General features: G+C 48.9%; 2 protein-coding genes and 1 long non-coding RNA gene across 9 annotated transcripts in view; 1 reads left to right on the top strand and 2 right to left on the bottom strand.

Annotated features, from left to right (window-relative positions):
* MAPK1 (mitogen-activated protein kinase 1) overlaps positions 1–12967 on the bottom strand; it is a 25805-nt gene extending 12838 nt beyond the window's left edge. For 2 of the 5 annotated variants that reach the window (XM_015877533.3, XM_015877532.3), the window contains exons 1-2: positions 12624–12967; positions 1349–1531 (exon numbers count right to left, since the gene is read on the bottom strand). In XM_015877533.3, the coding sequence (XP_015733019.1) occupies positions 1349–1531; positions 12624–12766 (326 nt within the window). In that variant the 5' untranslated portion in view covers positions 12767–12967. Of the gene's footprint in view, positions 1–1348; positions 1532–11989; positions 12147–12509; positions 12529–12623 lie in introns of those variants that run through there. The other 3 variants (XM_085555468.1, XM_085555470.1, XM_085555469.1) reach the window with 3 other exon arrangements.
* On the top strand, positions 12087–16415 carry LOC146759633 (uncharacterized). The gene is made up of 2 exons (XR_014949034.1): positions 12087–12324; positions 15992–16415. It is a non-coding gene; the product is annotated as an uncharacterized LOC146759633 (long non-coding RNA).
* PPM1F (protein phosphatase, Mg2+/Mn2+ dependent 1F) overlaps positions 14106–16415 on the bottom strand; it is a 28966-nt gene continuing 26656 nt past the window's right edge. Inside the window, exons 10-11 of one of the 3 annotated variants that reach the window (XR_014949026.1) lie at positions 15631–15761; positions 14106–14466 (exon numbers count right to left, since the gene is read on the bottom strand). The gene's annotated coding sequence lies outside the window, so the exon portion shown is untranslated. Of the gene's footprint in view, positions 14467–15141; positions 16369–16415 lie in introns of those variants that run through there. The other 2 variants (XR_014949025.1, XR_014949024.1) reach the window with 2 other exon arrangements.

Genomic DNA, 16415 nt, shown 5'->3' with positions numbered 1-16415 from the left:
CAGCATGTGGTCCCCCCAAGATAATCAAACTATTTCCTTACATTAGAGACTAATCTATATTGGAATCTTACAGTTAATGCTTTCTATCCTGCTTGCCAAGAAATAGAAGTTGTTTTCATTTCATGAGTAATAAGCCAAGATATTTGCTTCCTGCTGCACAAAAGCTTCAAGGTGGAAAATCCAATCACTTCTGATCTGTCTCTGGCACTTTCAAAATGCTCTCCTTTACTACATGTTTATCATGCTATACTGGTAAGCAAAGGACTATTTGTGCTCAAATTAAATCGTAGTACCTTCCATCATATTTTCTTTCCCAAGACTGAAATTAACATAAAGGGTTTTATTCTGCTTTGACAAAAATGAATTGAGCCAAAAATTTCCTTTCCTTTAATTCAACTCAGCTCCAGAACTCCTGGGGCGTAGTTCCATGACCGTTTTCCACCAAAACAGGATTAAAAAAAAACTAACAAACCCACAGCCCCAAACACCAAACACTTCTACTGCCGTCTCAGCTGGGCATTTCCATCCCATCCTTTGCGTGCTCAGATCACACCACACAACCAGGACACCTTTTCAAGAGCACACACTGACAGCAGCCAGTGGCCACAGAAGACTGAGCTGAAAAAGCACACTGCTAATTAACGAAGTGAGAACATTTGACCCAGATTCAGTTCAATGCCCTGTGCTTTTAAACAGGCAGACATCTGTGAAAATCTGGGAAGCCAACAGGAAACTAGATATACAGACTTAGTGAAATGATGCGAGTTGACTCCAAACTAAGGTTGGTATCACAGGCAGAGCCTCTCAGCTGTGACAGCCACAAGGTTAGACAGACACATGAAGCCAACAACGAGCACAGATTTACCATCTCGTGTGTCATTTTAGTCTTCATACATGCAAGAAGCATTGCAGGGCTAGAGTAAGGGGGGAGGGATGTTTGGCCTCATTTATCCCCTCCCCCAAAATGGATCCTTTCCATTCGTTAGGAAAATCTTAGACAGTTACAGCAGAGCTTTACCATTCCATTTTCTCCTTGAAGCAACCTGATAGTTGTAACAAAGGTTCTGCATAAAGTGACTGTAGTTCAAAGACTGACTGGTCTAAATGAACACTGAGTTCTTTGCCTTGGAATATTTTTTTTAAATGTGGAAAAACCCAAACAAAACTGACACTCACCCAGGCACCAAACCTACCTACTAACACACTGGCAAATCCATCAAACACTACAAACTTCCACTCCTGTTTAAAATAATAAAAGCCAGCTTATTAAAATTTAGTAAGGATAAGGACGAATTGAGGAAAGCAGAGAAGGAGGTACCACTAAGCATAACAGATTTTGAAAGGATACACATCTTTCATTTGTTCAATAGTTGGAGCTCTGATAATATCATTTATTCCGATAATATTCTCATGCCTGAAGCGCAGTAAGATCTTTATCTCTCTCAGAGTTCTCTGGCAGTACGTCTGATGCTCAAAAGGACTGATTTTCTTTATAGCAACTCGAACCTTGTTGACGTTATCATAGGCAGAACTAGAACAGAATAAATAATACATGTTAAAATTTATCCATTCGATTAAGAAAGCAAGAATGCTAATTCTACAGAACACAGAGACTGCCCACTTGTTTTTACTTTATTTTTATCAAATGAAGGAGACAGTACAAGTATCTTTTAATTTGATGACACCGCAACAATATTTTTCTTCAACATATTTGGGTACCTACAAGTCTAGACCTTTGGCAGCCAACTTTTAGTCTGCCGAATCCCAAGGACCTGAACAAAGACAGGCACGTTCACCTCCTTCATCACCCCGTGGAAAAAGTAAGTTTGACTCTTTTCTTGTACACTGTGATCAAGAAGCAATTTTAGGCAAGAAGTGAATCCTTAGCAAACCCATTCACTTTGGAAACGCTCTCAGAAGTCGTCTTTCAAGCAGAAGAATCCTACCCCACATCTCACTCCTCCACTGAACTGCATTTTCTGCACCTCCATGAACAAGGGAATGCGGAACTTGTGAGGACTCCTCCCATTTCAATTCCAAAGACAACAGTTCCAGAAAATAAACACTCTCATTTAGCGAAAGCAAGGAGCAGTGCTGTGCCACAGCACGTGATGGTGCCCAGCATCAGCAAACACACCAAGGCCACACTGAGAGCACGCCGAAGTAAGAAGCACAGGGCAGCACTCAGAGCTACACCAACACAGGAGCTCCGGCCTCCTGCTCTGAATTCCCACCCACTCCCAGGGAACGTCACTGCCCCAGCCCAGCCATGAGGTTCTGCGGAAGCACAGCTCTCCAAACCACAGCCTCAAGTTATTACTGAGTGAAAAGGAAAGAATGGTTACACGGCTGTTCCAGGATGTTCTTTAAGGTCTTGTTTATATGAATGGCAATTATTATAATAATTTCTCTTTAATTACATTACCATATGCTTTTAATATAATTAGAATTTAAATGTGTTCATGATTTCTTATTCCTTTCAAATTTCTTCTTATTCGCTACTGCAATCTCCAGAATTCTTTAAAAATGCTTATCAAGCCCATACTTCACATTTATTGGCCTCAGCCACTTCACAAGAAAATACACCCCTTTTACTTGAATCACTTTGACCTGCTCAGACCTGTAACTCATCTATAAGCACAGACCACATGCAAATGTTACATGCCTCTGGCAACACTGAACTCCAGTGCTCCACACGTGCTCCAGAATTCCCTGCACTAAGCATTCATGACACCTGCTGTTAGTACATATGTGTATCCAACACATCAGCAGCCCACAAGTCCCAAACCAAACAACAAAACACCACCTCCCCAGCGGCTGCTCTCTGAGCTGATGGGGTGTTTCCAGCAGGCCAGAACGGGAAGTCACCAGCAGAAAACAGAGCTAGAAACTCTTAAGCACAAACAGCCTGTACTTGGGAATAAAACAAAGGAGTCTTATAGATTATTTGATTGTTTTAAACAAGCTTACTCTCTTCTTTGTATTGACTGGAGCCTATGTGAAGAACCACCACGTATCAGGCAGGAGCTACGAAAAGTAGGCGACTGCAAAATGCCTGACAAGTACAACTTGGTGCTGCTTAAATAAAGCCTTAATCCCTTGCAGTACTGGATAAATGCCTGACTACATTGTTGATTCTCACATAAAGGTGGGACACTGATGAAAAATAACCATCTCTCCTTGTACAATGAACCCAAACCTACCAATCAAGTGTGCCTAGATAAATATGCCTTCATTTGATCTGCTGTAGCTTAGTTTCAAGCAGAGCTCTTGAAACATTTCTTTAACAAAACACTTAGATTATGTTTAAAAAAAAAAAAAAAAAAAGGGCGATTTTGCTCATGATTCATGTGGGAAAAAAGCACCATATTTGCAGCAAAGATGCAACCAACTTCTCACCAGTGCACACGGCCATTCTTCTGTTGGTACCAGACCTCACCACATCACCGTAACTAAGCAGGCACTGCTGTTCCCATTGGTACCATCACACCCATATTCAGCCTACGAAATTATGTATTGCTACCTAATGTCATGACGTAGGAATCACAGCACACTACCATAACGGAGCCCTTTGCAAGCCAGACCCAGCTGCCCCTCCTACTCCTCACAATCCACCATCAGTGCTACTCCCCAGAGCAGCTGAAGGAACACAGACACACTGCTGGGAGTCCATTGGCAGCCAGAGGAAACGAAACAACACCTCTGAAAAATGCAAATCCAAAACCCCAATGCAAAAACTCAGAGCAGCTGATGAACAGCTTACCACCTAACACAGGATTCATCTTGATCAGCCTTAGCCAGAATTAGAGATCTAATTTTATGACAAACAACCACCTGGGCTCCCCCTACAGTTCAAGAAGAAACAGCTTCACACATACATTCAAAGCGCATCCTAAATTTAGATAATCTGTATCCTGGAAGCGCGGTCCCACTGCGCACAGCCTAACCAGGCTCTGATGGATCCAGAGCAGCCAACCAGCACAGCCTCCCAGAGCCAAGAACCTGCTGTATTTGAACTGGGAATACCAGTTCCCATACCAGTAACTAAGTGCCAGTCCAGAGCTTCTAGCTTATAACCCTTAACATAAACCCACCGCTGCACATCGGGCCCTACCAGGCTCTGGGTTACTGCCATGATGGCACATCTCATTACCAGAGCTAACAATTCAAAAGGAAGGATATATACCCATCACGATGGGCAGCTTCACCACCCGATGCAACCACAGCTGTGAATGCTATTTATCTGTAACATGATGAAATAAACATAGATTTTGCAACAGCCCAACTCCGGCACACACATTATTGCTATTCCAAGCTGCAGCTACCAGCCTGTGACAGCCTGCAGCAGCAGCATTAGCCAGATCCTTTCCAGACACCACGAACAAATCAATACAAGCCCTACTGCTACCGTTTATCATTCCCAGTATTAAGGTAATATATTTAAGGTAAATACATGACAAAGTTTTGACTAAACAGAACATCCCACAGAGCAGCACAAAACAAACAGATGAGCACGTATGGCCCAGGCAGCTGCGCCACGCTGCTCTGAGCAGCCTTCATGGCTGCACAGCTCCAGCACTGCAGTCTCAGCCCAGGGCAGGGCTGACTGCCCACAGGAGCCGTGCAAACCAACTGCAACAAGCAGCGGGCGTGCACAGTCCCTCTGTCATTAATCCCTTCCTAGGGAAGGAAAGCTTTGCACCACACGGAACGGGATGGGCACCAAAGCTCCACTCCTACCGCAAGCTCTCCCACCCATTTCTTTTCTTCACACATTTTGGAGCTGGAACAAGTGAGAGCACGTCACAGCTGCTGGGAGAAAGGAGCCAGCTCCTGGCCGCAGCCACATCCCACAGAGGACTGTTTCTTCACAGATGCTGACAAACAACGGCCTCCTGGGCAGCTCCCTCTGCTCGTGCTGCCCAAAGCTGCATGGTGCCCTGCAGGGTCAGAAGCACGATGCTGCCCTGCAGCTGCTCACAGCACACAGAGGTACCAAGTGCTGTGGACACCACGATTCCAACTCAGAACTGACCCATTTGAAGTTTAAAAGGGATGTTTTGTCAGCAGCTCGCGTTGCTGTGGAAACAAGATTCCAAGGGCACAGTCAGAGATAATAGCCCCGAAATACTGAATAATGCAGCCTGCAGCCTGGAGAGGAAAGCACAGCTCCCAGAGCAGCTGATCTGGGAAGACCTTCAGCCTCTTTGCTCAGCCTGCATTTAACTCAATTGCAGATACCTCCACAATATGCTGACATTTATCATGTTACAATGCAAATAACTTGAACTTATTTTTTAGGCTGCTGCATGAAAAATCACAGTATTGTGATACAGTTGGCCAACCAGGCTGGGAGCAGCTACACAACACTGCTCCCTTTCCTAAGAGCAAAGACTCGAGGAATGGACAAAAGTTGGCAGTTTCAGATTCACTGACATCCAGCTGTGTCATTTTCTAACTGGACGTACTTGCATCCCCCAGCTGTGAACAACTAAGGGTGATACAAGTCTTTGATACCTTGTTCTGCTTATTCCTAATAGTTCTTAAGATAAATAAGCATAGTACGCATTAAAGCACTAGTACTGAACTTGAGAATCAGCGCCTACTTTTGAAAGAAACGTGCATACTTACATGAAGGCATATTCCCCTCATTTTAATGGGCCTCAACCTACAAAAACACAACTCACGGAGCAGATGAAAGCAGAGAGCTGCTTCTATGTTAGATTCATGAAAAATTAAACATAAGAAATCCCACCCTTCAATCCCCAGCTGCTTTTCTAACTACTCAGAGATCACATGCTTTAAGAACATGGCTGCTTCTGCATAGCACAGGAGGTCAGAAGTCAAACACGTTGTATTCTGAGCCCCGAATCAGCTGGGGCACAAGGCAGGAGCTCCCTGCAGGGACAGCAGCAGGAGCGCAATGGCAGGAGCACACAGCGGGCCCTTCTCAGCGCAGCCCTCACACATCTCACTGCTGAATGCGTCACCCATGGTCAGAAAACCGCCCCAAGTCATGAAGTACCAATGACCTCATGGCTTCTTGTTGTCAAGAAAAGCCAAACAACACACAGTGCTGCAGCACACCACCACCAGCACACACTGGCAATACTGCCTATTTCTCTTCATTTCCTTACATCTCATACTACAAATCTGACAGCAGCAGAGCGAGCAACAAGAGCATGTTACAACTGCTAAGTGGTACATGCAACTCAATTCCCAGCAGTGTGAATTTGGGCCTGCCAGAAAGCACCTAACTATACATTACCTGAGAATTCATCTTCTCTGAGCAGCTTCCATTTGACTGGATCTGATGCCACCAGGTAGATTTATTGCATTTAGGCCAAGAAAACACAGATCTGTTTCTAAGTCTACTATCTCAACTCCTTCCCAAAGCAGCGTCAGCCTTCACAAACTCCTCAGGAATCTATCCATGTCCTTAACCCCCTTTTACATGCTGCTCACCACCAGATCAAGTCCTTCTACATTATTTTTTTGTTTCTTTTGTTTGTTTTTAACTGCAGATGACGTAAACAAGCCACTTTCACTTGTATTTATTATAAATCTGATTTTTTTTTAATTTTTTTTTTTTCTAAAGGGAAGGAAAGAAATCGCATTCCTAACAATGCCTGTTACTTCAGCTCAGGAGCAAAGCCTGCTGCCATGTGAGCAACATGCTGCTCCATCCTGGCTTTGTCAGCCTCTGCTGCTGACTGCACTACAATGGAACTGTGTGACCTTCGCTGAGCCCCCTCTGGCCGTGTCTCCCCCATCACTCCCCATCAATCCTAACCATAAAGGTTTCTGGCACAATAAATGCAAACTCTTTCCACCCTGGAACAGAAGTGAACAGTTACTCTTTGGTGGTTTTACACCTCGGCAGCTTCTGACCCAGCACAGGTTGCTGCCCTTCACACCACAAATTCTTAAGGCACTTCGGCACCTCTTGTGAGATATTTGTTTCCATTTATTTATTCCAATAATTTGATTATGCCAAAAAGGCACAAACTTATTTTTCAGAATTTGCAAAGTAAAATCTGACCTTTGAAAGCATTACAATTGAAAAGTATTCACTATGTGTACAGTAATGATTTAATAGTTCAATTCCTTAGATTGCTCCTAGTTTTGAAAATAAGTATCTAGTCATACAAAATGGAGTCAGCAATAAGTTCCTCCTGCCAGAAGCTGAGTCACTGCACACTGCTGGGTGGCGGAGCAATGACCCCAGTTCTGTTAGCAGACATGGGGCTGAGCCATGAGGAGCAGCACTCCCAGCACTACAGCCCAGCAGCAGCACTGGAAAAGGCAGTCGTGCTTTCACACAGCATTCTCCATGGCTTCATTAAGAGTCACTTAACTCCTCACTGTTCTGACACATATCAGGGCTCTGGAAACCCGCCGTCACTGAGCTGACAGTGCGTTCCAACACAGCTCTTTCCATACTTCTAGCTATGTACCACACTTCAAGTCACTGTAAGAACCTACTCATCACCCCACCTCTTCTGCTTGAGATGGTCTTTGGGAAACGTACATGGAAGAGTCTCATACTTCTTACAGCTTTGCCCACCTTTGGCCTTCATGCTCACTCCCATTTTAGATGTAAGCTCTCTGATTCTGATCAACAGCACACGTATCCTTGTAAGCTTTGCCATGTAAAAAGCCCTTCCCTCCGAAACAAAGCACCCACCACTACGCCAAGCTTCCATATTGTGTATGAACTTCAGACCATTTCCCTGTGAACTGCTCAGCCTGGCACGGGCACAGTGAGCTCAGCACTGCCCCTCCCTCAGCTCACACCCAGGGCAGCACAAAGTCAAGGAACGGGGAGAGCAAAGAAGTCCTCTACCAGCACCTTCCTGATCCCTCCCTGCTTCAGCACTGGCACTCGGATCTTCACACCCACCATGGGAGCTTCCACCCCCACCCCGGATGCTGACCAGCAGCCGCCATGCGCACTGCAGCTCAGAGCCAGCCGGGCTGCAGCGGGTGGCACTGCGGGCACACAGGAAGGTATGGGGACAGCTGCTACTTGCAAGGAGAACTGCTGCATGAAGAAATTACACGTTATAAACTGTAAGCCTAATTGCAAGTTGCTGTACTTAAGACATACCCACAGCACAGATGAACACTTTCTACCATGTAACAAAAACCCTCATTTGCATTCTAATCACCTCCGAGCACTCCACTCTTTTATGAAAATTACATTAAAATACAACAGAATAACCCCCAAGAGAAGCGGTTTTTCCTCAGCAGAACTTGTGTTGGATTTTGGGCACTGCTGGGAGAGGCGGCCAGAGAGACCCAGCTCTGCACAGCACCCATGGATCACACAGAACAGACCACAGACCACTCCACGTACACTGCTCACTTCATTCTGCATTACAACAAGGTACAAAAAGGTAATTCTCCAATACACCTGGAAACACAAACTTAAGTACCACTGAAAGCAACCAACAGGGCTTTCTTGGATGTTATTCCCTACCACATCCCACCCTGGGCACAGACACGTGCTGCCTCACAGCACTCCTTACCCCGCACATCGCCAGGCACAGCCCCACAGAGCAGGCAGGGTCACTGCAGGGCGCACTGCAGGGTCTGGGCTCTTTCAGAGGATAAAAAGTGACAAGAGGTTGCAGGTTCCCCGCAGCAAGGGAAATCCTCGTGTTTCTCAATGCAGAAGTTTCACCTGGCAGCTGGTCACGTGTGAGGAGCTGCCCAAAGAAGAGACCTCCATCTGCAGGTACTGTTTAGTTCTGAGATGCAGCCTGCGCTGCTGGATGGATGTGGGAGCCGTCCTGTGAGCGGCGGACGGGCTGTGTGACCCACGCCTCCAACCCACTCTGCTCCATGCACTACTGCACAGCAAGGCGTCAAAATATTAGTATCAAGTATCAAAGGGATCAGTTGATTTCCTTTGTGGATCACAGCAGAACGCTTCCACAAGACACAGCCTCCAAGGAAAGGTCCCCAGCCCCACGTGCCCAGCAGCCATCCCTCCCCATAGCAGCATGCTGAGCTGAGCCCTGCCGCCAACAGGCCCCAGCTGCCAACAGGCCCAGCCGTGTCTCTGCAGCAGTGACCTCCTGCGTAAACCCTCCCCCTCAGACACACACGGTTCTGCTACAGTAGAATACAGATTTTTAAGAAACTTGCAGAAATTTCTCACCTGGTGAGACCTTCACCATCTGCCACACAATGGAGGCCCAGCAATAGGTCCCAGAGCCCGAAGCAGGAGTACAGGAGACAGTGATGCAACCACACATAGCTAATGTGAGCACAACAGTCTTATTTCCTCCATATGTAACAGGAAAAAACAACACAAGATATCTGCTTCTGTGTGCTGGGACATGCCATGTTACGAAAACCTGTATTTATTTACGGAATGCAAGTGTCCCCGTGCTGCACTGTCCAAGCCCTAAGCTGTGTCTTTGTGCACAACCCCCCTCGAGCCCCCAGGACAGAACAGGGGATGCTGCTGCCAAACCCCATCTGCAGCACAGACCATCCTATCACAGGAGACTGCTGCCAGAGTGAGGGGACTGACGCCCTCCACCATTACACCCCCAAATCTCTGCTCTGATCCGTGCACTGATGAGGAGACATTAGGGCAATGCCTATTAGCTCCCTGCTTTCCTTATCAGAGACCAGAACACACTAATTAACAGGTAGCAGCACCTATATGCAACCCGTGCTCCCTAAAAGCACTTATAAAGGAGGACGCTGACCTCTGCACATGCTCCATCATCATAATGTATTCTCCCCAGATCAACAGACTCATTAACAGAACCAACCCAAGGCCACCTCTGCCTCAAATCACCAGCTCGGCCTCACCAGGGAACACAGGCACCGCCTGTATCTAACTCGGACTGGAAAGAAAACAGTAAGTACATCCATCCAGCAGAACAGTACAATTTAGGTTAAGAAATACAACACATGAGCTTCAAAACAGCTTCTTCCCACTGCATTCACCTTTATGGATTACATGCACAGTTTGCAGCAGTGATAACACTTCATGTTTACGTAAGTGTGATGGCATGAAGAGTTCTAAGTAACAATACAAAACAGAAGCCTGTCATCACACTCTCATTAACCATTTCCTTCCAAAAACTACCTGTTTTAAACTATCAGACAATCCCTTACCAAATCAGCACTGACCACGTGGATGGAGAACAGCTCCTGCTGGCAATGCAGGGCTCAGTACCTGCAGAACCTTTCGAGGCAGGCTGCCCCACCAGCACCTGGCGAGGAAGGGGCAGCTTCGTTCCAGAGCCATCACTGCACCTGAGAGCTCCGCAACTTCCAGCAGCAGCCAGTACTGGCTGATCCCAGGCCAACAAAGCCCTGTATTTGCTATTTCATGTCTTACTGTCAGCAAGGTGCTGCGGATTTCAGCTACATCTCAGCATGGTGCTCATCCCCTGGTTCCACGTGCAAGAAAAGTGAAAAACAACAGTTTGGGAAGGGATGCTTACATGGATACCCACTTATTAACCTCTTAACTCCCAGCAAGATGTTTTTTAAATATGAACTCCCTAATTCAGCGATGTGGAAACATAACACTTGTGAAAAATAAGCGAGTGAGGGATTCCACTAAGAGTTAAGCCACCCATTTTGCATATAGCAAGCCTTACAGCACAATGCATTTAGAAATAACCAGCTCCTTCTGTCTCATACACATCAGCTGACTGCCTAAAACAAAGCCATTAACGCTTGCCTTGCTGTCCTTTCTTAAGAGTACAAACCTAAATGGCTTTTCAATAGCAGGAGCTGTCTCCACCTGCACCCTGTGGCTTTGCCCTCTGCCACCCCAGCCCGGAAGGGAGATGCTCTGCAGATCTGCACTGCGTTACAGTCAAAGCAAGACCCGGGACACGCAGTACGAATCTGCATAAGCTCTACCTGCACTGCTCAGTAAGCACTGTTACTTAACCATAGTAGTCGGTGTGCTGCGCTACAAGGCATGACAGTTGCTATGGCATTCAGCTGGAACATGTGCATCCAGCACCTCCTTTGTCAAACACGCATAAACTGAGACTTTGTTCCCTGGCATTTCACACCCAAGGCAGAAGATCAATAATTACAGTGCAATGTATCACGTTCAGGATTTCACACCAACAGCTTTAGAGAAGAAAACAAAGGAGCCAAATGAATATCTCAACTAAACTGGAGATTCAGAATTTTTTGTTAAGAAATACGGGTAGCATTTGAAGCAGATTATCATTTAATATGGCAAGTTTCCAAACAGACGATAATATTCCACAGTTTCAGAGAGGAAACCCTTCCATAACAGAATGGAGTGACACACCGTGTGCAGGGGAAGAGAAGGACCCCGTTTCCCCGTCTGCTCCCAATCACGGTGACGCCAAAAAAGGGCATCAGCTGCCACCGCACTGCGCCGTGCACAAACATCTCAGTGTGAGCAGCCGGCTGCGGCACCACCTCGGTACCGCACGGCACGGCGCCGCTCACAGCTCCTGCCTGGATCACTCTGCGGGCACCAAGCTCTGCTGGGGCTGTGAGCTGCCACCCAGCTCCGCTGATAAAGGCACACAATAACAACACCTGGAACACGAGCTCTGGACGGGCCGTTGTTGTGACTTCCAGCACTAAACCAATAACAAGGTTATTTTTACACCATCAACGGGAGCTTTTGTTTTTTTTGGTTTATGTGCTGGAGCTTCTTCCCACAACACAAAAGCAAAGGCCGCAGCTTTAAAGTTCCTGGCAGATGTTTGTCTGCCTCCCCAGCAGCTCAGGAGCGGCTCCAGCTCCCACCAACACAGCTCGGCCTCGCCGTGACGGAGCAGCACATCCCCACAGCTGCGAGAGGAAACCTGCAGATCCACAGCGTGCAGCTGAAGGCAGCAAGGCAGCTCTGCTGAGCGATACACTGCGGTTTACAAAGCACGAACAGACAGAGAGAGAAAGCAAAGCTGCTACACAACCATAGCTGCGAGTGTCACACAGCACCTCCGGTCACACAACACACCGGGAAGCGCCGCGATGGGCCCGTCAACGAGGAGCTGAGTTTCCCGTCCACAGCCGCCCATCCGGAGCAGGTGCCCCGAGCCGAGCACGGCCGGCCCAGCCGGGAGCTCAGCGGCAGCACCGCGGCTCGGCCCGGCACGTCGGGGCCGCCGCTACAACGCCAAAATCTCGCGATCGTTGTCCCGCATTTCGCGGTTGGCGCTCGGAGCTCGGACCGGTCGGCGCAGAACGCGCACACACGGCCCGGCCGCCGCCTGCCAGCCGGGCAGGGCCGAGCGGAGCCACCCGGCCGCAGCCGCAGCGGGAGGCCCGGGCAGCAGCAGCAGCAGCCGCCAGGTGAGCGCCGCACAAAGGGAGAGCGGGGCCCAGGGCACAGCGGGGCAGGGCAGGGCCCAGGGCAGGGCAAGCGGCGGCCGCCCGGCCTTCACCTTCACCTGCCCCGCCCCGAGGCCGCGCGGGCCGCTCCCGGCCGCACTCACACAGCGCCCCGTGCCGTACTCAGCACACCATGCCGTACTCACCACACCATGCCGTACTCAGCACCCCATGCCGTACTCACCACCCCATGCCGTACTCAGCACCCCATGCCGTACTCACCACACCATGCCGTACTCACCACACCATGCCGTACTCACCACACCATGCCGTACGCCCCCTCTCCGATGTACGAGAGGTTGGTGTATCGCGGCCCCACGTCGAACACTTGGCCCCGCACCATCTCCGGGCCCCCGGTGCCGGTAGAGCCGCCCGCAGCCGCGGCCCCCGCCACCGCCGCCATGTTGTCCGTGCCGGGAACCGCGGCGACTGCGTGCGGGGAGGGGAGGGAGGAGGAAGGAGGGGACGGGAAGGAGGGAGCGAGGAGGAAGGAGGCGGCTCCGCCACAGCGCGCTGCGAGGCACCGGCGGGAGAACGGGCCGCGGAGAACGGAACGAACCGACCCGCCGAGCAACCACCGCCACCAGAGCGGGGACGGGACGGGGCGGGAGGGGGCGGGGGGCGGGGCGAGACCGGGGGGGGGGGGGCGGGGCCTCGGACTGCGGTAACCGCAACCGACGGGGAGGGGGCGCGGCGCGCGGGTCACGTGGGCGGCGGGTCACGTGGTGGGCGCGGCCGCTCCGAGCGCCGCCATTAGAGGAGTCAGGTGATGGCGGGAGGAAATGGAGACCGGGACGGGACGGGACGGGACGAGCACGGCGGGGTACGAGCTCCGTGCGGGTACGAGCTCCGTGTGCGTCGCTCCGGGCCGGACACGCAGCCGTTCCCGCGGCTCCGTGTCCGGCGCTACGTGCGCGTTCCCGCGCCCACACGGTGCTGTCACACACGGTGCTGTCACACACGGTGCTGTCACACGGTGCTGTCACACACGGTGCTGTCACACGGTGCTGTCACACACGGTGCTGTCACACACGGTGCTGTCACACGCAGCCGGGCCGGGCCGTCTGTCCGAGCTGACATTAAAGCATCAGTGACAGAAGGAATTGGAAAGTGTCTCAAGCAGGTCATTGGTTTGATGGCTGAAACACGGCGTTATGTTGAGGGGATGCTGATACCACGAAATGACGGCGGGTAATGACGAGTGGAGAGAAGAAAATGAACAGCATCATTGGGCTTAGAAAAAGCACAAACAGCTGCCCCACAAACAGCTGCCCCACAGTGCTGATCTTGGGGATTTCGTTTTCTCTGCTAAAACTCAAACTGAACAGTGCTGCAGGAAACTTAAAGGTAGTTTATAGAAACAAGTAAAGGAAATTTAAAGGTAACAAGTAAAAGAAACAAGGGGCCTGGGAGAAGCAGGGAGAAGCAGGGAGAGTGCTGTGCTCTCAGTGCTGTGCTCAGTGCTGTGCTCTCAGTGCTGTGCTCAGTGCTGTGCTCTCAGTGCTGTGCTCTCAGTGCTGTGCTCTCAGTGCTGTGCTCTCAGTGCTGTGCTCAGTGCTGTGCTCAGTGCTGTGCTCTCAGTGCTGTGCTCTCAGTGCTGTGCTCAGTGCTGTGCTCAGTGCAGTGCTCAGTGCTGTGCTCTCAGTGCTGTGCTCTCAGTGCTGTGCTCTCAGTGCTGTGCTCTCAGTGCTGTGCTCTCAGTGCTGTGCTCAGTGCTGTGCTCTCAGTGCTGTGCTCAGTACTGTGCTCTCAGTGCTGTGCTCTCAGTGCTGTGCTCTCAGTGCTGTGCTCTCAGTGCTGTGCTCTCAGTGCTGTGCTCAGTGCTGTGCTCTCAGTGCTGTGCTCTCAGTGCTGTGCTCAGTGCTGTGCTCAGTGCAGTGCTCAGTGCTGTGCTCTCAGTGCTGTGCTCTCAGTGCTGTGCTCAGTGCTGTGCTCAGTGCTGTGCTCTCAGTGCTGTGCTCTCAGTGCTGTGCTCTCAGTGCTGTGCTCAGTGCTGTGCTCTCAGTGCTGTGCTCTCAGTGCCCCATCATTCAAACCAAATGCAGACATCCAGTACAGAAAGCAATTTTCCAAGTGTTATTTAAGGAGACTTCAAGCCTCTGCCTGGAGGAGAAGAAAGAGAAGTAAGACATGTAAGGCATTCTATAAAGATGTATTTTAACTTCTAAGGCAGTCAGCAACCATGGTGATGAATGTGACACAAACTGAAATTGCTCGGATATGAGCTCTGATCCACAGGGAGCCATCCTAAGAGAGTCATAAAGAGCATGAGATGCTAATGACTTCTAATCAGAACCTACCTGGGCCTGATTGAACTGGTGTCATACAGCCGAAAGCCCACGGGACAAGTTGTCATTTAAATGTCATCCACTGCTTCAGCAGTGTAAAGTGACCTCCCCGTGATTGAGAATCTCTGTCATTTTATGCTGTTGGGCAGATAAAAGCAGTATCTTGCCCAAAGTGCAGGGCAATTTGATGCCAAAACAAACTCACTTTCTTTTTCCCCCAGTATTTGTTTCTATCCTGCTCAGCATTCTGACCGACTTTGCAGGAAGCTTATTATGGTGGTTTATAGATTATGGACTTAAAAGTGGTAAACAGCTATATTTGTTTTGAGCATGCCACGGGGAGCAGAAACAGTGATTAATGGCAGAACTGCACTGTCCCTAACAACCTTCATCTCACACTGGATATTGTTCTGTCACTGTTGTAGGGGTGTAGTGTCACCTTCTTGTCAAATCTGATGTTCACAAGTATGAGACAGCTTGAAAGCTCAGGTGCAATTTCAAGTCCTTTGAATGCTCTTTAGTTTTATAGCAGTCATTTACAACTGTATTCTAAATATTCTAGAAGGAATCCATTTTACAGCATCCTTAAAACCTTATAAAACTCCAACAATTGTAATTCATGTACTGACATTTTGCTGCCATGTAAAATTAAGTTGCTTTTATTTCTCAGCTGCAGTAGTAGCAGTATCCAGGCACAGTCCTGCACTTCAGTCATGAAAATTTCCCAGCATCAAAGCACACTCAGTCAGCTGCAGTAAAACTGGGTGATTTCTGTATTGGTGTGTGCTTCACTTGCCCTCAGTGATCTGGAGCTCGCGTCTTTTGAAAACCAGCTTCTCCTCATGAACCAGCTTCGCTTTGCTCAAGACTTGGAATTCTGTAAACAAGCTGTGGGTGATGCAAGCACTGACCCAAAGTTATTCTACAGCAGTGACAAAACATGTGCACAGTGTTTGTGCAGAACGTTATGGTGACTTACAAGGATGTCGCTGCAATCACAGCTGGCGTGTGCTGAAGCTCCTTGCACTGAAAGGCGACGGAGATCTTACAAAACAGACGTAGCGTGTGATGTCAGCCTCATGAGCTCCCTGCTTCTGATATCACCAGTTGCTGGATGAATACACGAACATACAAACAGGCAGTAAGAGTATTACAGAACCCCACAAGGCTCACAATTTATAAGTACATCGTCTGTTTCCCCCACTCGCTCTCAGTTCAGCATCATGCTGGACAAGGGATGCGTCCAATAAAGGCAGAAGTTAAAGAATGTAGAGTGGGATTATTGGGGTTTTATGCGGTCCAGATATTGCTGCAATCTCACTTTCATTCTTTCTCTGCAGAAAGAAACAAGCTGTGCAGACAGGAGCGGTTTCTCTAAGGAAGTGGTGTTGCAGTGCTTTTAAAAAAAAAAGCCAAGCTGTTGGAATATGCATTGCGTTACATGGACAACACAACACCTTGTAGTGCTTCCTGTTTGCACCACGCCATCCTACAACCTGCAAGCATCTGTTAATAAACACTCCTAAGGAAAGAATTAACAGTATCCAAATATACAACCCCCCCGTGGCATCTGCTGCTGTAAATGGACAGTTTTCATGATAGTATCAGGGACCGTTTGTGTGAGACAAGCAGCTTCTGAGGCCCAGTCCACGTCCCACCGAAATCCACACCGCATCTCATGGGGCCATTGCAGCCCCGGCATCCTTTATTTTTTCCCCTGTAAATACATAAATAGTGATTCATTTGAATAAATTTCTACTCTCA

This window comes from Coturnix japonica, chromosome 9, assembly GCF_054131305.1.
Source record: "Coturnix japonica strain WE chromosome 9, WE-NBRP24, whole genome shotgun sequence".
Taxonomy (NCBI): domain Eukaryota; kingdom Metazoa; phylum Chordata; class Aves; order Galliformes; family Phasianidae; genus Coturnix; species Coturnix japonica.
Note: the sequence above shows the minus strand (reverse complement) of the source record. Positions and strands in the feature narration are given on the sequence as shown.